At 46.0% G+C, this 22,318-nt stretch overlaps 4 protein-coding genes and 4 non-coding genes across 11 annotated transcripts in view; 6 read left to right on the forward strand and 2 right to left on the reverse strand.

The window, feature by feature from the left end:
• Positions 1 to 131: 131 nt before the first annotated feature.
• Positions 132 to 8,710, reverse strand: ZWILCH (zwilch kinetochore protein). 3 transcript variants are annotated; one of them, XM_018914011.3, is made up of 18 exons: positions 8,643 to 8,710; positions 8,042 to 8,093; positions 7,590 to 7,685; positions 7,364 to 7,482; positions 6,704 to 6,900; positions 6,147 to 6,226; positions 5,730 to 5,885; positions 5,455 to 5,526; positions 5,041 to 5,134; positions 4,619 to 4,674; positions 3,687 to 3,789; positions 3,028 to 3,107; positions 2,690 to 2,846; positions 2,094 to 2,122; positions 1,600 to 1,736; positions 1,228 to 1,323; positions 1,021 to 1,139; positions 132 to 357 (listed from the first exon to the last, which is right to left on the reverse strand). In XM_018914011.3, the coding sequence occupies exons 1-18, from the start codon at positions 8,708 to 8,710 to the stop codon at positions 266 to 268; spliced, it is 1,803 nt and encodes a 600-aa protein (XP_018769556.3). In that variant the 3' UTR covers positions 132 to 265. The 3 variants fall into 3 exon arrangements, with proteins under 3 accessions (XP_018769556.3, XP_030084414.1, XP_050834202.1); XM_030228554.2 differs by lacking the exon at positions 8,643 to 8,710 and adding an exon at positions 8,372 to 8,607; XM_050978245.1 differs by lacking the exons at positions 132 to 357; positions 8,643 to 8,710 and adding exons at positions 394 to 726; positions 8,372 to 8,615.
• Positions 8,644 to 22,318, forward strand: part of RPL4 (ribosomal protein L4) — a 342,845-nt gene continuing 329,170 nt past the window's right edge. The window contains exons 1-10 of one of the 2 annotated variants that reach the window (XM_030228556.2): positions 8,669 to 8,800; positions 10,053 to 10,224; positions 11,442 to 11,548; positions 11,876 to 12,014; positions 12,338 to 12,462; positions 12,695 to 12,824; positions 13,232 to 13,388; positions 13,515 to 13,598; positions 13,780 to 13,900; positions 13,977 to 14,206. In XM_030228556.2, coding sequence (XP_030084416.1) covers positions 8,798 to 8,800; positions 10,053 to 10,224; positions 11,442 to 11,548; positions 11,876 to 12,014; positions 12,338 to 12,462; positions 12,695 to 12,824; positions 13,232 to 13,388; positions 13,515 to 13,598; positions 13,780 to 13,900; positions 13,977 to 14,126 — 1,188 coding nt within the window. In that variant the 5' untranslated portion in view covers positions 8,669 to 8,797 and the 3' untranslated portion in view covers positions 14,127 to 14,206. Of the gene's footprint in view, positions 8,801 to 10,052; positions 10,225 to 11,441; positions 11,549 to 11,875; positions 12,015 to 12,337; positions 12,463 to 12,694; positions 12,825 to 13,231; positions 13,389 to 13,514; positions 13,599 to 13,779; positions 13,901 to 13,976; positions 14,207 to 22,318 lie in introns of those variants that run through there. The other variant, XM_050978256.1, reaches the window with a different exon arrangement.
• LOC115484183 (small nucleolar RNA SNORD16) lies at positions 9,885 to 9,985 on the forward strand. Its single transcript, XR_003944916.2, has one exon. It is a non-coding gene; the product is annotated as a small nucleolar RNA SNORD16 (small nucleolar RNA).
• Positions 11,285 to 11,355, forward strand: LOC115484180 (small nucleolar RNA SNORD18). Its single transcript, XR_003944914.1, has one exon. It is a non-coding gene; the product is annotated as a small nucleolar RNA SNORD18 (small nucleolar RNA).
• Positions 11,712 to 11,811, forward strand: LOC115484184 (small nucleolar RNA SNORD16). The gene has a single exon (XR_003944917.1). It is a non-coding gene; the product is annotated as a small nucleolar RNA SNORD16 (small nucleolar RNA).
• Positions 12,868 to 12,937, forward strand: LOC115484181 (small nucleolar RNA SNORD18). Its single transcript, XR_003944915.1, has one exon. It is a non-coding gene; the product is annotated as a small nucleolar RNA SNORD18 (small nucleolar RNA).
• On the forward strand, positions 14,386 to 17,443 carry SNAPC5 (small nuclear RNA activating complex polypeptide 5). The gene is made up of 3 exons (XM_009090061.4): positions 14,386 to 14,530; positions 15,330 to 15,419; positions 15,933 to 17,443. The coding sequence occupies exons 1-3, from the start codon at positions 14,441 to 14,443 to the stop codon at positions 16,044 to 16,046; spliced, it is 294 nt and encodes a 97-aa protein (XP_009088309.1). The 5' UTR covers positions 14,386 to 14,440; the 3' UTR covers positions 16,047 to 17,443.
• Positions 17,862 to 22,318, reverse strand: part of MAP2K1 (mitogen-activated protein kinase kinase 1) — a 33,080-nt gene continuing 28,623 nt past the window's right edge. Inside the window, exons 8-11 of the mRNA XM_009090062.3 lie at positions 21,867 to 21,931; positions 20,570 to 20,631; positions 19,654 to 19,699; positions 17,862 to 18,775 (exon numbers count right to left, since the gene is read on the reverse strand). Of these exons, the coding sequence (XP_009088310.1) occupies positions 18,662 to 18,775; positions 19,654 to 19,699; positions 20,570 to 20,631; positions 21,867 to 21,931 (287 nt within the window). The 3' untranslated portion in view covers positions 17,862 to 18,661. The remainder of the gene's footprint in view (positions 18,776 to 19,653; positions 19,700 to 20,569; positions 20,632 to 21,866; positions 21,932 to 22,318) is intronic.

The following is a 22,318-nucleotide window of genomic DNA, read 5'->3' on the forward strand; positions in this document are numbered from 1 at the left end:
AATGCCTGTAAATATATGAAAAATATCCGCCATATTTACAAAATATTTATACTGTACAGTCATAATTGCACTGCATTTTTAACAAATGAGGTGCCTACAGGTGAATTGTGGCTGTAGAGGTCCCACTTAAGTGTAATAAAGCAAATAAATCAGTGAAGATAAACTGTTTGAAGCCCAGAGTTTCTAAAGGTTCTGTTGGGACAGAAAACACTAAACTTTCCTCTTTTCTGTACCTTTCCAGTCCTGCTTGCTCAGTAACATCAACTTAAGTGAACTGCACCTGACTGCACTGAGTCATGGTAATAAAATACAGCCTTTCTTTACTGCTTCCATTTACTGTGGAGTCAGACAAGAAACCTGCAAGGACAAAGGGAAAAGTTGGGATTAGCCACTCTTGTTAGAAGGTAGAGATTAGTCCAGATTAGTCCTTGCAGCAGCTTCCAGAACAGTTTTCAAAGTGCAGTTTTACTGAAGCACTTCATGACAAGAATCAGTGACAGGGAAGATTTACCAAACCTCACATCAAACCTCATCCCAGAAAGGCAAATCATTTCTGTACCAGTCTCTCTGCTTAATCCTTCCCCATTCTGATGCTTTTCCACTTGTTCTGCATTTGCTTGCAGCAAAGCAGATCCTCTCCCTTTTGCACCTTCTCTGACTTGAGACCAGCATTAACAACATGGAAATTTCTCTTCAAAACTCTTCTCAGATTTATTAGCAAACATTTTAGAAATAAGCTGGAAGATTTTTTGGGGTATCAATCATTTCATATTTGTAGCTATTCTGTCATTTTAACTCTAAAAACGTAATTCAACCAAGGTGAGAAGGCAAAAACTCACCACTTTCTGAATATTCTTAATTCTGTAAATACCACCTCAGTCTTTTAGTAGAAAGAAAAATAGTATTTTGCTTTTGCTGAAAAGTAAATATAAAGCTCAGACCTGCTGAACTCAGGATAAAAACTGAATTTGTTTGAAGTTTGTGCTTTGATTATTTCATTTCACCACTAACATTCCCTACCTGAATTGTCTGATGTCCCATGTTCAACAGGAGCATTGGTGCTGACTTGCCACGTTGTTTTAACTTCCTTCTGTCCATGCCCACTGCTTATCTCCACCCTCCAGACTTCAGGGAGATCACTGAGAGAATAATCAAAAAACATCAAAATTGAGTCAGGTATTCGGTCACATCTGAATTTTATGCTGCAAATGCTGAAATTTCTCTTACTTTTGATAGAATTTCTTCACAAGAGCTGGTCGGATGGGCAGCTGAAACACATGCTTCTCATTCAGAGGGTTTTCCTTGTAATACTTCATGCAAATCCTACAAGAGATATCAGGTTACTTTCTTTAAAGAAATGCTTGTACAACAGAGCAAAAACCTTCTGCAAAATTAACTGTACTCTCACATTTTATTATTTCCTTTAGTTTTCAGTTTTAGTTTTTCAGTTTTAGTCCCAAAGCAAAATTTGGCAGGAAGATCCAACTGCTCCTTCTGCAGTCTCACTATCACCAACATTTTGGTGTTTCTTTAAAACTGCCAAACAAACTCCATTTGTGATTGTCATTTAAAGAGCAAAAGAGGAAATGAAATAATTACTGTGTCAAAGGGAAGAGGTGCTCATGTCTGAACTGCAGTAAGCCTGTACAGCTGACCATTATTTCCAGCATGTGGTGAAGCTTTTGAACACGGTGGACTTGTTCCTGGAGCTCCACTGCTGTGGAAATGAAGTAATCCTGGAAGAGCAAAGAGCTTCTGCTCTTACCTGAGCACTCCTTTGCTACAGACACACAACACACCCTCAGCAAATAAAATAATTTTCCTGCTTCTTTAGAGAAGCCAAGATTTTTAGAGTGGCCCAGCAGACTCAGAACAAAGTCCCATCAAAGTGTGACAAAGGTTCACTGCCTTGACAGTGACCCAGATCAGATATTAGGGGAATTATCTTGGAATGAGAACAAAACAATGACATTTCTGCATTTCTGACATTTCCAGCCTCATGATCTGCAGTTCAGTTTCTCAGCTCATATGATTTGCATCCCACCATCAGCTAAGCATGCTGTACTTTATAAAATAAAGATAAAGCATCTCACCAAGTAGGTTACTGTTGCAAGTTCCTGGCCTGTAAAAGGAACAGAGGAAAAAAATTAAAATTTAATATATGGTACCAGCTGAAATATAAGCAATGTTCAGGTGATCAAACAGGAAATCTACTAAAGGACAAAGTCAGTAGGAGTGTGATGTTATTAACTGACATGATCATTCATTCCAAACAAGAAAACCGCTCTAAAGTAGCACGGTCCAGGCATGATTTCATTGATCACCAAGGCTGCACAATGAGGAAACCTATCGTGTAACTTGGAGACAACCACTCTCCTCAGGACACACAGGTTTACAAAAGTAGTGAAAATAAAAAAGCAAATAAACAAAGAATGAGAACAGGATGACAGATGCCAAAAAGAAATGAAGGGGTAACAACAACAGTAAAACACAAAGCTATTCTTCTTTTGAAACAATTAAGTTTTTAAAATTTTGAAATTTGAAAGCTGAAAAGTCCCACTATTAAGGAAGCTGGAAACTGCACTTCAGCAGATGGGAAGAGATAGAGGTTACCCAAAAAGTTCATTATTTCCTGCATGGAACACTTTTCTCTTGAATTCCTAATGCTAGTACCAAGTGTCAGGCTCACCTATGAAAAAACTGACATAATCTTTCTTCATCTTCTCTAAGCCAACCTCCAGGAGCATCTGAATGGGAGTGATGTCACTGAGGGAAACATCCTCTATCTTTCCATGGTAGGACTGTTGGATCAACTGACTTAAGAAACTGCTACTCCCCTGATGAATCTAAAAAGAAACAAGTCTTGTTGTGATGTGCATGAAACACCATCAACAGTGTTCAGAAGTTCAACACCAGGGAAACACAATTTAAAAACAACACAAATGAGGGGCAGTGAAGGGACAAGAACTGCATTTTACTCTAAACTATCCCAAATTTTAACTTCTATTGTGAAACACAAATACATACCCATGGCTGTATCTCACCACGTTCCAGGGATTTGATGACCAGTGTGAAACAGTCTATTAACTCCTGATAGGAACTGACACCTGGAAAGAAAACCACAGCATTTTAATTATCAATCCAGGCTCTTTCTCTGGCTGTTAAGTCAATAACACCAGGCCAACACACCCCTGCATGAACAAAACCCCTCAGTTAAAAAGAGCTGAAATTACAGACTGCACAGCTTTTGGCAGCTTTGTCATATGATGATTTTAAAAAAGGTTACCCAAAAAAAACCAATGATCAACAGAGACCAGCAAACTATATGCACTGAAAATTGTCCTTCAGATCTAGAGAAAAAGAAATAATAAAGTTTTCAGAGCAGATGGGTTTTAGCTTTAGAGAAACTACCAATGCTTTAATACCTTTTGCAGTCAAACAAAATGAAATTATCTCCTGATAGATGTTGGTTAGCTATTGGAAGGTTGTAAGAAAATAGATCATCCTACATCCCTAAAATGGGCTCTGTTAGGAAGAGAGCAATTGGTAATGCTGATACCAATTTTCTGAAGAGCTGATGAGACCTTAAAACTCAGAAAGGGACAGAAATGTCCCTGAAAAAGCAATACTGTCTAGCAGATAGAGAAGAAAATGAAAGGAAAACAGATAGGTCACAATACACTTACTTTTCATTTTGCACCATAATTGTCCAGTGAAATCCAGGTCTCCTCGCTCACCAAAGATTGATTTTATGCAACTGTCCACAGCAGCTGTGTCACATTGGATTTTCTGGAAGAATTTATGGGTCTTCAGTGAAAAATAGTGCCTTAGAGTCAAAAACTTTCCACACCTGAATTTCTCCAGAGATCAAAACTGGCTGCATCACTGATTTCCTCCTTTTTTCCAGGAAAACTACCACACAGTATTTGGCAGCATACTTTTATTTAAAAGTGAGTCTGATTCTTTACAGAATTATCACACAGGATAACTGCTAGCCTTGGACCAGGAAACAAAAGCCACTGTCAGAGAGACTTCAGATCTCAGCCAGGTATTGTCTGTGTACCCAGCAGTGCCTGGGAGGCCAAAATCCAGAGACACAAATTCTCAGAGCAGAGAACTACCTCCCTGTAATCCTGATACAGAATAGTTCTGGTGACACAGAAACCAATATATTCTTAGATTATCAACAAAATGCTGCTTCTCTCTTAATAGAAAATAGACCTAAACCTTTCCTTGTAAGCTGAGAGGGAAAAAAAAACTTAATATAACCAAATACATTTTTTATAATTTGAACTTGCCCATTGCTTCACAATACCATAAAACCCTAGATAAGTAAGAAACATATTCAACTGATAGTATTAAATTGGCATCAAAACTAATTTTAGCAAGAAAAGCAAATTAATTATAGAATGCAATGTCAGAAAGGTCAGAATTCCTGGAAGAAATCAGACCTTTTCCCTTTATTTTTACACAGCAGAGACAGAAAGCAAGAGATCCATATTCCTTTACATCACTATTTACACATATAAACAATATACAAGATTCAGTCAAAATCTGAAATTTCTGGAGTAAAAATGGAAGCAAAATGACAAAGCAGCTGTTAGGAAATTGCACACACCTGTGTTTCATTCTTGTCTTCAAATGTATAATCTCCATCCAGTTTCTTCTTTAAATCTAGTAGTTAAAAAAAAATTCCACCACTATGAAAAGTGTCATCAAACCAATCATTAATCCTCAGGCACATTATAAATAACAAATACACTGAATAACAGAATTGAGTCCTTTAAAACTGGTTTTATTGGGTAAGGATATAGTCTGAAAAGACTTTCTTAAAATATTTATTATTATTACTTTGATCTATGATATTAAGACAAAGAAAAATGACAAATATGTATTAACCTATTTAACTACTCTGTGCAGTGGTTCCAGCACAGAAATGAACATTCCCAGTTCTAATGCTTTAAAAGTTGTGTGTGGAATTCCCTTTTATCCCTGAGAAATGCCACGCCCCTCCCTCCCCATGGAACAAGCAGCAATTACCGGTCAGAAATTCCTGGACCAGTTTAAGAGCTGATTCAGACTCTGATGGCTCAGGCCACTCAGTCACACCCGTCTTCAGACCTTCAGCCAAAGCCTAAAAGCAGCAGGAAAAACCCAACAGAAATCAGCTCTTCCTGGGAGTCCTGCATGTGTCAGTCATCTTTCACAGACAACTTCACCAAGAATCACAAATCTCTGCACAGCTAATGAGGAGTTACAAATTTTCAGAATTTCCTGGATGACTTGTCCTCTCTCTATTCAAGATTTCTAAAACGGATCTCAAAGTTTCAGCTGAAATAAACACTTGAAGTTATCTCTGAAAGGTCTGATGAAGTTTTCAAGAAAGGAAATTATGAGCACATAAAATCCCCCTTCCATGCAAATGTGAAATGGGAATTTGTCCCCTGCACTCACCAAGAGGAGCTGCAGCTCTCGGTACAGCTGGAACACAGGACTTCTGGGGTCCCCCGACTCCAGGGCAATATTCTGAAAGTTCCACAAGTTTATCCCAGTTTCAAACTTTAGAAATTAAGCATCTTAAAATTTTCATCAGTGAGAAGCATGTCTGCACAGCTTACAATTCAGGTTATGAACAGGTAACACAGCTTTTATCTTCAATCCTTTATACTACTCATGATGTGAATTGTGCCAAGGGCTTGGGTTGATTTGCCTTTTCCATCCTGACTTACCAGGGTGGCAGCAGAGATCGCTGGGGGAGTCTCCAGAATCTTTTCCACACCATTCCATGTGATATCCACATAGATGTTGCTTCCAGATTCTGCAATGGTGTCCTCTATTGCAGCAACTGTAATCAGCTCATACCGAGCAAATCCTTTTGTTGTCACCTAAAATGAACAGATTTCAAAAATAAAAACAACAACACTACCACAGGCAAAGTAATTTTAAAAGCATCTCACATGCATGCAAAAACGGTTAATACCAGACAAATGCATTATAAACATGACCTGAAATCAGACTGTTATACTATAGAATCATACTAAGGAGGTTTCCATAGAGAATCTAAAAAGCCTCCCCAAACCAGCATCATAAATCCCAAAAAGGAGTTTTTAAACTTCAGTTAAAGCCATGACAGCATAAAAACCTACAACAGATGAATGATGTCTTATTTTATGTTCCATTTTGAGCTGTTCCAGGCTTGGAAAACAGGTTTTATCAGCTGTAGGACCTAGGAAAGGAAAAAAGTGAGAATCAAAAACCCCATTCGACACAACTGAAATTTGGCACTTCAAATTCATTCCCAAATACTCAATTTAGTGAAACGTGACTCGTTCTGTCCTAGAAAGCAGGAATTCTGCTTGCATTTCTCTACTGGAGATAAGAGCTGATATGAACATACATAAATGTTTAGAATGAGTCAGGGCTTGTGTAAGATGCTGAATGGCAGCAGTTTAAAAGTTTATAAATGAGTTGAGGTAGGCCTGCACAGCTACAGGTGCACCGAGTAGATTAAAAAGCCATTTCCCCCCCCCAGCATTGGTTAAAAACATCTTTTCTCTTATCTTAATCCCTTCTTGCTCATTAAGACCAGGAATATACAGAGCATTTCCAATGAAAAAAAGAACAAAGACAGCATTCTGACATCAGCATTCCCACATTTTTTAGCCTTCCTCATTTAATTTTCTATGCACCATGAGCACCTTACCATCACATGAAACCAGGTAAATATTGAGCCCTGGGACTTTGTTTCCAGCCTTGAGAGGCTCAGCTCCAATCCAGCAGGTGTGCTGAGGATCAGAACCATCACACCTGGCCCACAGGGGAGGAAGCACAGGCAGGTCACTCATCCCCAGGGAGGTCATGTTTGGGTTTTGCAGCAGTGTGTACAAGGAAATCAACTGCCTAGAAACAGGAACAGGAGAAAGTAAGATGCCAGCAAATAACACAAAATATTAATGCAGACTGAAGACTCTAAAAAGATAATTGAGTATTGCATTTTAAGCTAATTAAAATAATACATGAGTTAGGTAAACCACATTTTGGTACCATACATTGGTATTGTAATAACACCAAAGACATAAGATTTTTAGGGCTTTATTTTAACAGGAGCTTTACAAAAAACAATCCACTGAAGTCTTAGTGAGCTTTTTTTGGTCATCTATACCCAGTGAATCCCATTAACCCAACAGCCCAGCTCACAAGTGCTTTTCCAAATCCTGCAGGATGGAAAGCAGTCACAACTCCTCATAAACTAATGAGTAATTTTATTTAGGGAATTGAAAATACAGATTCTGAATATTAGAAAAAGACACAGAATTACAAAAGAAAACCCCCTCAGAAGGGGAGAGAAAGCTTTCACACTTACTTTGCTCTTCCAACAGAAAGAGCCAGGGCTCCAGGACTCTCCTTTGGCAAAACCTCAGAGGCATAAACAGCATCATCTGTTCTTGATTCCTCCATGGAGTCGCTTTCTTCACTGTGTGTCTTGAAGAGAAATGTGCGTGTAAGTCAAAAACTGCAAGGTGTGTGAAAAACATCTGAGGGGAATTCAAAAGTCTGGATTGCGTTTAACATCTACCAAGCACACTTACAGCTTTTTGCAAAATATACATTGCACTGCTTCCATTCCAAAATTTTTCAACAGGATTTTTGCAACTGCCACCAACCAATGAGATCTCTACATCAGTCTGCAAAGAAAAAAAAAAAAAAAAGTCAAAACTTTTAAACTCACTGTATAGAGACACTGCATTTCAGCAGTATTTTAAAGAGGATGGAGTTGACAGGACAAGGTGGAACAGCTTCACACTGACAAGCAGGTGTAGATTGGAAATTAGAAAGAAATCCTTCCTGTGAGGATGGGGAGGCCCTGGCACAGCGTGTCCAGAGCAGCTGGGGCTGCCCCTGGATCCCTGGCAGTGTCCCAGGCCAGGTTGGACAGGGCTTGGAGCAGCCTGGGACAGTTGAAGGTGTCCCTGCCATGGCCGGGGAGGAAATGGGATGATTTTCAAGTTCCCTTCCAAACCAAACCAGTCTACGATTTTACCTCATAGAGATAGGGATGTTCGGGGATACTGTCCTTTCCTTCTTCAAGTATCCTGAAAGAAAAGAAAACGTTGAGATACACGACCTTTCTCCTCAGCATTCCTCATTAAATAGCATCATTACCCACATACAATAAACGCTCCAAAGCTACAAGCGGAGCGTCAGCAGCCTCCCCACAAGCGGGGCCAGACCTCCCTCAGCAGAGCAGCGGAGACTCCCAGGCAGTGACCCCGATCCCCACGGGTTCAAGAGCCCGGACAGCCCCAGGAACAGCCCCGATCCCCACCGGAGCAGGAGCCTGCTCAGCTCCGGGAACAGCCCCAACCCTCACCGGAGCAGGAGCCCGCTCAGGCCGCCGCCCGCCCGGCGCCGCCGTTCCGCCGCCATCGCCGCCCGCCACAATCGAACCTCCCGCCCGCCGGCGCTACGCGGTCTGTGAGGGGAGGGTGACGCGTCACACTGGATCCCTCCGCCGGAACAGAGTCCCCTGCTTTGGCAGGGAACTGAGCGAGACAAAGGCGCTCGGAGACCTCGGGATGGGCGCGACGGGGCCGAAGGGACTTGGATAGGGACTGAGACCGGGGCTGGAGCTCTGTCCGAACCTTGGACTGGGTGTCGGGGGTTGACCGGCCTGAGCGGCAGAAGCGGCTGTCAGAAGGCGGAAGGACATGTACGTAGTGACGAGAAGGTGACGAGTCCTTCCTTTTCCGGTCGGGGCGCGGCGCAGGCGGGCGGCCGCACGAGCAGCTCCGCCGCCATGGTGAGGGGAGCGCCGGGCCCGGCCCGGGGCAGCGGGGGCCGGGGGGGAGCGGGGAGGGCAGCGGGGCCGGGCCGGGGGAGCCGGGCCCAGCAGGCAGGGCCGAGCCACGGGTAGCTCGAGGCCTGAGCTGGCGGCGTGGGGTGCGCGGCCGCCATTTTGGGCCCGTCAGTGCTCGGCGGCCGCGTGGAGCCCGTGAGCGACCGAGCGGGGCTGGGCCGGGGAGGCCGCGGGAGGGAGCTCGGCATGGTCGGCCCAAAGTTCTCCTTTCTGTGGGCACGGGAAGGGATGGGATGGGTCCCCATCGTCATCTACCAGCGCTTTGTAGTTTCCTTATGTATTTATCTAAAGCGAAACAGGCCCCACGGGAGCGTTTGCGCCCATCTAGAGTGGGACAAACTGCTTATAGATGTCTCTTTTTTTAATGTGTTTTTTCTTGCGAAACAGGTTTTAAGAGGCCTTGGTCTAAAATCAGGTTGCAAATGAATCTTGCCAATACAGCTCAGATTGTGCTCTGATGCCTTTACCCTGGCCGCGTTTGTTGCTTGTGTTGGGGTCTCTGGGTTTACACTAGGGGCCAGAGCCTTGCTTGTGACCAGTGTCCTATGCAGAGATGGCTCGTCTAGTGCTATTGGCTACATAGTTTGGAGTTCTGAAGCATTTTAATACCTCTAAAATGGGATGGGGAAGCAAAATGCATTGCCTGAACTGTTACCACCAGATTAATTAACAACCGATACAACATAATGCTAAACATTTTTTTAAAGGGTGCTCCTCGTCCTCTGGCTGTTTTTAGGCATCCTTTCAGCCTTTTGACAAGCAGCTGGTGCTGAGAGCAGCTTGATTTTTCAGTGCACAAATTTTAAAGCACCAGAGGTTGTTCAGCATCCTCTGACACTGTTTGACGAGCTGGTTACAACATTTCCTAGTTCAGATTACAAATGTTTGGTTAACAGAGGTGGGTTTTTTTAATAGTAGCTGGGAAGTAGTTTTGAAGGGGTTTATTAGAGAGCCTGGAGGCTGAGCTATGTAAATGCCTTGGAATCTCAGGTGTAGTTCTCTGGAGGTGAGCTTTGCAGTACAATATTGCTGTGATGACGTAATTTGCGTCTTATCCAGTGCCCAGCGACAGTTGCCTGCTGTCATCATGCTGGCACTGCTGAGCTGACGACTCCTTGGTTCTGAGCAATACCTGAGGCCTTCAAACACCAGAAGTTCACCTGACTTTGTACTGAAAGGGTTTGTGTTTCCCCAGGCTTGCGCTCGGCCGCTGATCTCTGTGTACTCCGAGAAGGGGGAGGCGTCGGGCAAGAACGTGACGCTGCCCGCGGTGTTCAAGGCGCCCATCCGGCCCGACGTGGTCAACTTCGTGCACACCAACCTGCGCAAGAACAACCGGCAGCCCTACGCCGTCAGCGAGCTCGCAGGTACGCCTGGGCACTGCCTCCACATTTGGCTTTTATGGGGTTCAGGTTCTGGAGTGCTGTAGTGTGTGTGCTGCTTTAGTCTGAGCTTCGTGATAGGGGATGGTGAGCTCTCTGCACAGAGCAGGAAGGCAAAACAATTCCTGCTCTAGCTGGGGACCAAGGACAAGTGATCCAAATCTCAGCCCAAGAGCACAAACAACATGAACTGAAGAGAGAAAAACAAGAAGGATGGCACTTCATAAGCTAAAGCTATAATTGGATAATCAACTCCAATATGCTAATAGATAAAAACTTAGAAAAGGTGAGACCTCATGACCAGGCATCCATTTTTGTGACCATTTTGGTTCATTGTGGGTTTAGCCCTGGCTGGGCTCTTGAGCTGCCCAAGGTGGATCCATTGAAGCCTCCAAATAAATAAGCCTCCCTATAACTCCATCTAGCCTCGTTCTAGGTCAGCCTTACAAGGCATCAGGGCTACACTGCAGGGGGGTTCACATGGAAATAAGGCTGGAGTTGGGATAAGAGTAGCATTTATCTGTGGGGTTCTGCATAAAAGGCAAGGCCAATTGCTAACAGTGTGGTTTTAAATGGTTTAAAATGCAGCAGTTTTATTATTCTGAGGAGCATCAAGGTGGTGTTTTGGGGTACTCTGTGTCTTGCTTGAAGTGCACGTTGCTGGAAGTATCATAGTCCTTAGATGGAATCATCATTCTTTGCAGGAAAAATACAGAATGGCTCAAAGTGTTCCAGGTGAAAATCCCTGCTTCACATTGACCTCATGAGACTTGCCTGAGGCATTCACCAAGGAAAAACTCCTGCAAATGGACATTTATTAGATTTGCTTTTGTTGTTTGTGCTTCTCAAGAAGTCTGTGCTAGGAACATGCCTTTTTAACCTTATTTCTAAGTTTCACACAAACATCCTAAATTGTTAGGTATAGCAGTGCCAAGTCAGACCTCCAGATTGAGGATCAAGCTTAAAATAAGTCTTAAAGATCTTAGGTCAGAATCAAGTACATTAATATACTAGGATTAATTTTTCTTGATCAAGATTTGTTATGCTGAAATGATGAGATTCCACTTCATTGGTCCGTGTTTCTGAGACAGATGATTGGGTGGAAGTTCTGATCAGTGCCCTGAGTTCAGCATCCCTCTGGCTGTGGAGGCATGGCAGTGATGTCCCCTGAATGACCCTGATGATGTCTCTCTCTGTTGCAGGTCACCAGACCAGTGCTGAATCATGGGGTACTGGCAGAGCTGTCGCTCGAATCCCGCGTGTCCGGGGTGGTGGCACTCACCGCTCTGGCCAGGGTGCCTTTGGCAACGTATCCTTCCATGGCTGTGCTGGCTTTGGGGGCACCGAACTCAGCCAGCAGAAACATTTTTAATTATCTAGATGTGAGATGGAATCTTTTTCTTGAGGTAGTGGCTGCAGCTCAGACTTGATTTGATGTGATTCCCACTCAAACCACATGACCCATTCTGTCTTGCCGTGATGTCGTAATTTGCGCCTTACCCTGTGCCCAGGGACAGTTGCCTGCTGTCAGAGTCCTGGCACAGGTGGTTGACGACCCATTAATGCTGAGCAAGCAATAAGGAGTCACTTTGGGATAAGAAAGCTCCAAAAAGTTGTTCTTAACTGCAGCTCCCAGATGTGCCGTGGTGGCCGCATGTTCGCCCCGACCAAGACCTGGCGGCGCTGGCACCGCAGGGTGAACATCATGCAGAAGCGTTATGCCATCTGCTCTGCTCTGGCTGCCTCTGCCCTGCCAGCTCTGGTCATGTCTAAAGGTGAGAATTCTGCCTCTGCAGTTGTTTGTCTGAGTCACTGATGGGAACTTGTGATGGCTTAGATGGAGTCTTGCAGTGCGGTTTCATTTGTGTTCATGGAGGCAAAGACTAACTCAGGTACACAAAGTCCTGTGTGAGTGAGACCTCTAAGACACCACTGGAACTTCACTGCTCTGGTTATTGTACCTGACTTCATTTCATGAATTTCTATCATGAATTTAATTTATCATTCATCATTTATGAATATACAAAGCAGTAACCTTGAGGAGTGGTCTGGCCAAGGTCAGTGAGCAGCACTGAGTGTCTTGTGAAATCCTGTCTAGGCCACCGCATTGAGGAGATTCCAGAACTTCCTCTGGTTGTTGAGGACAAGGTTGAGGGCTACAAGAAAACCAAGGAAGCTGTTCTCCTCCTGAAGAAGCTTAAAGCTTGGAATGACATCAAAAAGGTGAGCTGGGGAGGTGTGATCTGAAGGGCAGAACACAGGTGATTCAGGTGCGCAGTATTAGAGTAGGAATTCCAAATAGTTCTGTATTTTGACTCTGGAGAATGATGAACATCTCACCGGTCCGTGTTGCAGATGTGCAGTGATGATGGTGAAGTTCTGACCGTGCAGTGTGGTTTTGGATCTGGCTGCTGGGCTGTGGGCTCCTGGGATGTTCAGTTTCTGCTTTTCCCAGGTTTACGCCTCCCAGCGCATGCGGGCTGGGAAGGGCAAGATGAGGAATCGCCGCCGCATCCAGCGCAGGGGACCCTGCATCATCTACAACGAGGACAACGGCATCATCAGAGCTTTCCGGAATATCCCTGGTAATTAACCTGGGACACACTCTCTCCTCTGTGGGGACACTGCCTGGAATGATGAGATTCCACTTCATGGTCCGTGTTTCTGACACACATGATTGGGTGGAAGTTCTGACTGGCTGCAGTAGTTGATGTGTTCTTTGTTGGGGTGATGTTTAGGGTGTTTGTGACAAATGGCCCAGCCCTGAACTATGTTTGGGGTAGTTAAAAATGAGGCTGGTTAGTTTGCCACTGGAAAAAGGCTTATTGTTAATTTAAAATTCAGTAGATGTTCATACAGAGAGGTGTGTGTAGCTCTGTAGTGTCAAAGCCAAAAACCCCCAGACTCTTTCTGCATCTTGTCCACTGCTTAGCCTCACATTCTTGGATTGTAATTACAAACTGAAGGGGTTGCTTTGCCTGCTTTCCTGCAGGAATCACTCTGCTGAACGTGAACAAGCTGAACCTGCTGCGCCTCGCTCCCGGGGGCCACGTGGGGCGTTTCTGCATCTGGACCGAGAGCGCCTTCCGCAAGCTGGACGATCTGTACGGCACCTGGCGCAAGGCAGCCACGCTCAAGAGCGACTACAAGTGAGTGCAGCCAGGGTTCCCCCTCTCCCAGAGAAGGGGAGACTGGGACTTGCTCCTGAATGCCTGGTTGTGGTGAATTAGCTATGGTTTTATCACCCACTCACTCTCTGAACGTTGGTTTCGCAGCTTGCCAATGCACAAGATGACCAATACGGATATTGGAAGAATCATGAGAAGCCAGGAAATCCAGAAGGCCCTGCGTGCTCCAAAGTGAGTGATTTTATTTAATGAACACAAGCTGTGCAGGGAGGTTTGAAATTGGTTTCAGGCTGGGATTTCTTAATTTCTGGGTATAAACACAAGGAATTGCAGTTGTCCAGATTTCAGGGAGAATTTATCAGAAGTGGCATTGTGGAATACACTGACGATACAACATGGCTGTGCTTTTCAGGAAGAAGATTCAGCGCAGGGTCCTGAAGAAGAACCCACTGAAGAACCTGAGAATCATGATCAAGTTGAACCCCTACGCCAAAACCATGCGGCGCAACACCATCCTGCGGCACGCGCAGAACGTGAGTGGGGCTGCCTGGGCAGGGGCTGGGCGTTCAGGTGGTGCCCTGACTGATCACCTCTCTCTCTCTGTTCTAGCACAAACTCAAGGAAGAGAAGAAAGCCAAGGCCCAGGCCAAGCTGGCAGCTGCCAAGGCCCCAGCTGCACCCAAGGGAGAGCCCGCTGCCAAGAAGGCCAAGACAGCCAAGGCCGCCAAGCCTGCAGCCAAGACCAAGGCCGAGGCGTAACAGTAGCCGTGCTGCCCCAGGGTCCCCGCGGGGGCTGTGCCCGCGGTCTGTCCCTAATAAACGTTGTTGGAATACGGAAAGCCGTGTCGGGTGTGCGTGTCCGAGCAGGCGTTCGAACGGAAACTTCTGGGAAGAGGAGGAGGAGGGCGGCGTGGCTGAGCCCGCGGGACCGGGACCGCGCGGTTCCCGCCGCGGGTCCAGTGACCGGCGGTGGCCGCGCGGGGGCGACTGCGGCGCGCCGCTCTGGCAGTGTGACGTCAGGCGGGCGGGCCGTGACGTCAGGGGGCGGGGCGGTTCCTGCGCCGGCGGGGACGATGCTGAGCCGGCTGCAGGAGCTGCGCCGCGAGGAGGAGACGCTGCTGCGGGTCAAGGCGGCGCTGCACGACCAGCTCCGCCGGCTGCGGGTGCGCGGGGACACCCCGGGGACACCCGGGGCTGGGGGCGGCCCTGGGGACGGGAGCGGGAGCGGCCGCGGGGCCGGGCCTGCCCCTCAGCCCTGCGCGGCCGCGCTCCGCCACGGGCTGGGCCCTGCGCCCATCGCTGCTGGGGGAGGGAGCAGGGAATTGCTCCCAGGTGGTCTGGGAAAGGGGGATCCACTTACGGTGCTCTGAGAGGTAAAGGTGACTGTGCAGGGTAGATCTCAAAGAGGTGTAAATGTAATTGTGAATGTGTGTAGGATACATCTGTCGTAAGTACTTGTAATTGTGAGTGTATATGTACATTAAGAGATAAATGTGTGAGTGTATGTAGGATATGTCTCTTAAGTGGTAAATGTGAGCGTGATGCATGTAGGATACACTGAGATAAATGTGAGTGTGCATAGGATACCTCTCTAAGAGGTAAATGCGAGTATGAGCAGGATACAACTCTAAGAGATAAATGTGAGTGTATGCAGAATACATTAAGAGATAAATGTAATTGTGAGTATGTTACATGGCTAAGAGGTGAACGTGAGTGCATGGTTTGCCTTAGCTGAGGGATGGAGAAGGGATAGTTTGAGGAGTGGAACTGAGAGACTCATGCAATCATAATAAAGCAGCTTAGAACAGAATTGCAGAAGATTTAACAAAGCTTTTCCAAGACTGACAGGTAAAAGCCCAGAGTTGCGAGTGGGAAGCGTTAGGGCAGTGGGAAGTGTCAGGCGGGCCGGGTGTGCCGGGGCTGTGGTGACAGTGCCCGCAGTGCTCAGTGCGGTCCCTGCAGGTGGAGGAGCTGGCGCTGCAGTCCATGATCAGGGCCGGCGAGGAGAACGTCCCTGTGCCCCTGCCAGCCCTGGCCGAGGACACTCAGCAGGTAAGGGGGTCCCTGGGCTCGGAGGGGGCCCCACGGCTGGCTGGCAGCATGAGCTGGGCTGGGTTCTGCAGCTCTCGTGTCACCTCATTGATGCTCTCATCACTGCAAACTCAGCTGTAAAATGTCCGGTTTGCTCCTGGTTTGTTTCGAGGGTTTCACCTTTCCCCATCCCCAAAAGCAGCACGGTGTTTCCAGGGGGATTGGGCAATACCTGGGTGCTGTAGCTTCAGTCCCCCATGTGTTAAATATTCTGTGTAATGCTTGTGACCCTGGGGTGGCACCGCTGGTACTGGGGATGGAGGCACAGGTGCTGCTGCATCTCACTCAATACCTGGCCAGCCTGGCCCAGGTGCAGCTTTCCATGGAGATCAGGGCCTTGTTGCTGTGATGGGCTCTCAGTCAGCACTTCCAGCTCTGGGATCTTTAATTAACAGTGATTGCACAGCTCTAACAGTGATTGAGAAATGTTTGGTGTCTGTGCTAGGTTTGGTAATCAGCCCTTTTCTCTGACAGACTCTTGGGCAGATGGACAATGAGGCTGCCATCAATCAAACTGAGTTACACCTCAGTCTTCAGGATGATAAAGAGCAGGAAGAGGAGGAAGAGGAGGAGGAATCTGATTCTTGAGAGAAAAAAATCAGAGATGGTTTTTAACAGAGACTCAGGAATTTCTTCTTCATTCATCTGAAACTCACCAAGTGATTTCCATTTTGTGCTGTGTGGGTATGAACTGCTTGACATGTCAGAGTCGAGGGCAGTGACACTGAACACGTGAACTTCCCAGGCTGGGCACATCTTGACTCAGATGTTGAAAGAATGAAAATCTGCTGCACAAATATGTAGCACAATCCATTCCACATTTCAAACCTAATGTAGCTCTTACAAGATCTCTGTATGTGGAAGGGAGAAGCAGTTGTTCAACCAGACCAATTAACACATGCACTAAAGCAATAACTTGTCTGTTCTCACTTCCTGATGTGAGAAACAAATCCAGGTCCTGGAGCTGGTGCTGCCCCAGTGATTACACTCTAACCTCATTTGCCTAAACTGGCAATTTAAGATACAGGTGAGAAAAGATGTGTCCAGGGCTGCCTCCAGCCTGCAGCTGCTGTGTTCTCAGTTCCATGGAAAGCTGGAGTTACTCCCAGAGTCCTCCCAGTGTCAGCCCAGTTCTGAGCACAGCTGGGAGGTCTCTCTTTCCCCCTGGTGCTCTTCAGTTCTGTCAGTCTGTCCCAGAGAAGGACTTTCTGCTCCTTCAGAGCAGCAGCCAAGGAGCCTTTTATTTATCCACAAATTGTAGACTAAGAAATGATCTGTGGTGCTTGTACTAAGCTAATACTCCTGAATTGGTGTAATTTCCTTTTTCTCTCATTGTAACCTCATAAATCAAGGTCGCCTGCTTTCATGTGATTCTCAAGGAGGAGCATGAGCAGTGTAAGAACTTAGTTATAAATGGAAAGTGATGTGAAATCTTCACAATTCTTGCATTTGGAAAAGTGTCTGGTGTCCTGGGGGTGGTCAGAACTGACATTCAGCCTCCAGTGAATTCCTGCCTCTGTTTAATGAGTGTTCATTTGGCTCTTGTTTGGTTTGTACCAATGGAAACTGCTGGGATGTAAATGTGGCTTCATCCTGTACTAAAGACTATTGGGCTTTTGGATGTCTTAATGAAGGAATGCAGAACAGGAGGGAAGAGATTGTTTAACAAAGCTTTCCCAAGCCTGTCAGGTAAAAAGCCCCCAAAGTCTGAGCCAAAACTGCCATGGTCAAATAAGCCCTTGCAGTGATGTGTGTGAAGAGCTGCTTTGGGAGGAGCTCAGGAGCCATCCTGGCCTTTCTTGGCACATTTCAACTCTAAAGGGTAATTTTGACTGTTGAAAAATGTTATTTGTGCCCAGCATGGTCCAGAGTAGTTTTCAAGTAGAATTCCTGCTGCTTTTGTGAACGAGTGCTTTTGGATTTGAACAGCCCAGTTCTAGTGCATGTTGCAATAAAGTTCTTTTCCTGCTGTCCTTAAAACTGTGCTTGCAGTGCCCAAATTATTGCTGTCTGGGGGCACAACCCAAAGTGGGAGTTCAGCCTCCCAAGCCTTGCTGTGCATTTCTTTCAGCAAACAGTAAAAGGCTCTGTTTGCTGGGTGTAGGCAAAGCTCAGGAAAGAGTTTAATTTACACCCTCCCAGCTGTCACTTCAGGTCTCTGCAGCCAGGACAGGCTGGAGGAAGGCCTGGATTGTCAATGAGTCATTTCCTGCCTGGGCTGTGCCAGCCCTTTGATACCTGATCCTCTGGCCATGTGCAAGTTCATGGCCGCTGATGGGGATTCCTTCTGGGGAAGAATTTCAGGCATTTCCTCATCCCAAGCATCCTTTGAAAGAGCTGACATTTATAGGGCAGTGACCGGATTAAAAGCCTTGGTCAAGTTTTAAAAAAAGCTTCAAGAAGTTACTTGATAATATATTTATTAAGAGAACCCATTGCTAAACATCTGAGAGAATAAAACAATAAAGGATTTTCATACACTTTTAGACACTAAACACAGTTGTCATGACTCTTTAGGTTAAAAGAAAGCAAAGTGCTTGGATCATAGTCTTGATTCCATAGGACACTTCCAAGAACTAACTTTTAAAAATCAATTAGAAAGACATACATCACTAAATCCAAGGATGATGATATGTTCGAAAAATAAATATAGAAATATGAACAAGTCTACAATTAGAATATTGCCCTGTGCATTCTGAGAAATGCAGAGCTCTTGCCTTCTTCACCTGCAAAGAGAGAGATCTCTAGACAACAGCAAAATTGGAGCCTAACTTTTGGGAACAGCTGGGCAGCAGCAAAGCATGCTCACAGACAGGCTCGGAGCATCCCGATCCCAAGCCCGGGGAGCTCAGGGAAAGCATGATTGAAGTACCAACGATTTACAAAGAGTCTTGATAAAGTTCAAACAAGCCAGGGGCCAACCCCCCCCTGCCCCAGTGATATTTTCATTAAGAAAGAATATCCATAATCACCTAAAATCAGCAAGCACTGGAACTTACACAGCTTACATTTGGTCAGTGAACGACGGAACCCGGAACGATACCAATTAGTTTAGGACGAGATTTAAAACCGTTTTGGCACATGCTATCAAGACATTCTTCCTCAAGAGGTGAAATACATGTTGGAACAGGTACAAGCTGAGGAGAGAGGACCAGGAGAGCGTGGTTGTCACCAGAGGTACAGTCCAGGAGCTGGCCCCGGGCTCAGACGCCGGCGGCGTGCGTGGGGGTGCTGGGCTGGTTAAGGCCGATGGTGGAGCAGAGCCACCCCGCAAAATCCACCTCCTCCGCCTCGGATCTCTTGATGAAAGCATGGATCTGGGCACAGGAGAACAGGGTCAGGGTGGCAGCCCTCAGCCTGCTCAGGAGCAGCCCTCAGGAGCACCCAGAAATCCACTTGGAGCAATGGAGCTGTGAAATTTCACAGAGCACATGGAGAACAGGCAGCACCAGGCAAAGCATCCCAGGGGAATCCTGCCAGTGCCTGCTGCACCACAGAAGTGATGAGGATGTGACTCAGCCACTCAGGATAATACTCTGGAAAATGTCTGCCTGGGCACTAAAAGGCTTTTTGGAATAAAAAGTCTCTTTGCATTTTGCACCATTATTGTGCAGCAGGGTCAGGGCAGGGAAAACCTGATTTCCTGCAGTACAACTGAAGTCCTGGCATTACACTTCAAACCATAAAAAGATGCACTGAGACTGATATGGTTATTTCACACAGGGAAAAATGCAGGATGGGTGCTGAGTTCTACAGATTTTGCCAGACATAATTGGTAAAAAAGGGACAAATCTCGTGTTTCACAACAGATGATTAAAAATGTATTTAATTAGTCCATATGGTATGTGGAGCCTTATTCCTTTGTCCTAAAAGCATTAATCAATACTTTATTATTAACTAATAGACTCAAGAGAGAATTCTTTTGTAAATTAATTTAAGTCACCCATTGTGATTATCAAATGGCAGACTCCACAACCCACCAGACTTTTGGTATCCTTGACAGTCCCTGTTGTAGGAGGTGTGAAACCTGCAGCCCCTTGATCTCTAGCTCAGAAAAGCTGTTCCTGCTTAAGCTGAGCTGCTCATGGGCCACCAGCCACCCTCAATTCCACTGCTCTGACCTGCTCTGGGCCACCTGAGGAATCCAACCTGCCTGGGAAAGAGCTTTTAGATCAAATTAAAAACCTCCACTCACCATCAGCTGCTTCAAGTCGGCTCTCTCAGCAGGATTTTTAATTAAACTGGGAAAACACAAAGTGGTGCACAAGTTACACTCCATTATCTTTTAAATAAGGCTCCAGTTGTGTCCTGTTGGCTGCACTGCTCTGGTCTGATGACACCACTCAATGAAAGCACCAGGTGCCTCTCAGACAGAGATGGGAGCCTGCAGTTCCCTTCTCTGGGTTCCACAGCTCCAGGTAAGAAATCCTGATTTGTCTGAGACTGATGAGTGTCTAAACCAAGCTGGGGAGGTAAATCCCATTTCAACTAAAACAACATGAACCCCTTTATCCCTCACATTTCTTTGCCCCAAGTTCTTCAAGCTCAGGATCAAGTAGGGCTATTGCATGACTGTCCTTCCTTTTGGAAGCTGTAATTAGAGATATTTGATAAATAAACAAACTTTTGAACTGCAATGAGCTGCCCCCCTTAGCACTGGTTCAGAGCTGGCACCACTGAGGTGCAGCTGGGCAAGTGAGGAGATGGGGGAATGGCTGCTGGGATAAAGGTGCTGGCTCATGGGCAAGGAAAAACACCTGGAGCCTGCAGGATTGTGCACCCCGTGGCCCAGCCCAGCAGGAGGAGGTGCCTGAGCCTTGCAGAAGCTGGGGGCACTCCCTAAGGACTGCTCTGAGCTGCACACAGCAGCACAAATCCAGGGCTAAAGAGGGACATCTCCCCGAGCCTTGGGGCTCCTCTGGCTGCACCTGTTACCTATGAGATGAACTTGAGGCAATTAACACCCAAAGAGGATTGATTATGCTGATTGCAATCCTTAAATCTGCCCTGGCCTGGAGCAGGGACTCTGCTTGCCAAGTGCCTGACAGACAAAGCTGAGCCCAGGTGTCCCTCTGCCACTCAGCCACACAGAAAACAGAGAAAATACTCACCATTTGTTAACAAAATCTTGAAATTCAGAACCAAAAACACCATTGGGCAGTTTTGGAGGTGGCTGTAAAGAAATAAATACATTTTAAAATCAGTAATCATTCAGCATAATGCTACAGTGTGGGACAGTTCCATGTCCCCCATCTGAGCAAAGCTGTGCAACCCTGGCTGACCTGGGTTATTACTCCCAGCTGCAGGACTTCAGGAGTTCCAGTACTAAACCAGACTTTCCCTGGTATGGGGTGGGTTTAGTTGGGTTTTGGTTGGTTGGTTGTTCTATTTTCTCCACACACACACCTGGATGGGGTGAGCCCAGCCTCAGCTCTCATTAAAGAAGGCTCAGAGCACTAATTAGCACCCTGTCATTCTCCACAGTGCTGAGGGAAGATGCCCTGCACATCATTAGTTCCATAATCCTTTTGATGTCAGTTTTCTGTCCCTGGGAATGAGTTTGTTCAGGCTCTGAATTCAGACAGAATTCTGACAAATAAAGAAGGGGGAGTGCATAAACCTGCACGTTACTGCCTTGTCCTCCAGGACTTGCCACAGGATCAGGGATAAGTTCCCACCCTTACACTGAGTTCCTTTTCTGCACAGGGCAGGGACAAGGCCTGCACCCCTCCCTCACTGGAGCACAGCCTGTGCTGGAGGCAGCAGCTCCTGCTGGAGCAGTTTGTGCTAAATCAGAGGTGGCACAAGAAAATCTTGCCAAACTCTGAGCTACTGCAGCTCTTCAGGCCAAAGTGGCCCCCTCAGGGATGCTGCAGTACAGGACCACAGCAGCTGAAGTGATTCAATGCTAACTCCATTCCCAGTTAGTGCTGGCAGATTGGGCTTTATGTAATATGCAAAACAGATTTGTAATCTGAGAGAATTGTACAAGCAGATGAGTTACAGAAGCAATTTATCAATTTCTCAGTGGCACAGGCAATGCAGGGAACCAGACACCAACTGTGCCTTTCAAATGGGTGAGCTGGACAGTTTTCAATAATTCATCCAGCTGGAACAATTGTTATCCAGCTGCTACAAATGTCAGCTAAGATGAGCATGCTTTTGTCTTTTTTTGAAGAACACAAGCAGTGGAGTCACACAAGTTTCAGTGGTACTTGTGACAATACTGGAAACAACTCATTCTAAAATATCAATCTCCAAGTAGCCTTGTGGCCTAGCTATTTGAAAGAGAAGACAATTGTGGCTCAGTCATAAGGCTAAACCAGACTAAACAGCACTAACCCCAAATTCCAGGATGCTTTCAGAGCTCACAGTTGTGAAGTGCAGATTTTTAAGTTTATAAATTACCTCATTGACGATGTAATCCAGAAGTTCAAAGATTGCCATTGGGGGTCTGCTGTCTGATCCATAGGCTGGCAAGAAATGGGAGAGAAATTGGAGAAATTGGGATCAGTGTCACTCTCCCTCCATGGCTTTAGGAAGCCCAGGTCTGCCACTTCTGGCACCCAGCAGATTTACAGGGAAAGGGTGCAGCAGGGAAATGCTTTCATGCAAGGAGACATCTCCAGGTCTGACCCAAAGCATTCACTTCACTGGGATCATCCTGCTGCACTGGGATCAGCATCCTGGAGAGAACCAGAGCACCAGACTGGGATCTCAGAGTGGAGTTTTTGGGTTTTTATCAGTTTTTTATCAGATGATGAAATCTGAAGGTTGTGAGTTCAATTCTCACATGGGGCATCACTTTGTGGAGTTTTTGGAGTTTTTTTGTTAAGGTTGGGATTAAATGTGTGAGATGG

The sequence above is a fragment of the Serinus canaria genome, chromosome 10 (assembly GCF_022539315.1).
Source record: "Serinus canaria isolate serCan28SL12 chromosome 10, serCan2020, whole genome shotgun sequence".
In the NCBI taxonomy this organism is placed as follows: domain Eukaryota; kingdom Metazoa; phylum Chordata; class Aves; order Passeriformes; family Fringillidae; genus Serinus; species Serinus canaria.

Bases quoted from the DNA above. Each gene is read 5' to 3' on its own strand.
- ZWILCH (XM_050978245.1), bottom strand. From the start codon at position 8,427: ATGGCGGCGGAACGGCGGCGCCGGGCGGGCGGCGGCCTGAGCGGGCTC. The intron at 5,135-5,454 runs GTGAGTGCAGGG...TGCTGCTTTTAG, and splicing joins GAGAGCTGCAGCTCCTCTTG to GCTTTGGCTGAAGGTCTGAA. The intron at 1,140-1,227 runs GTAAGAGAAATT...TTATTCTCTCAG, and splicing joins GTGAAGAAATTCTATCAAAA to TGATCTCCCTGAAGTCTGGA.
- SNAPC5 (XM_009090061.4), top strand. From the start codon at position 14,441: ATGCTGAGCCGGCTGCAGGAGCTGCGCCGCGAGGAGGAGACGCTGCTG. The intron at 14,531-15,329 runs GTGCGCGGGGAC...CGGTCCCTGCAG, and splicing joins ACCAGCTCCGCCGGCTGCGG to GTGGAGGAGCTGGCGCTGCA. The intron at 15,420-15,932 runs GTAAGGGGGTCC...TTTCTCTGACAG, and splicing joins TGGCCGAGGACACTCAGCAG to ACTCTTGGGCAGATGGACAA.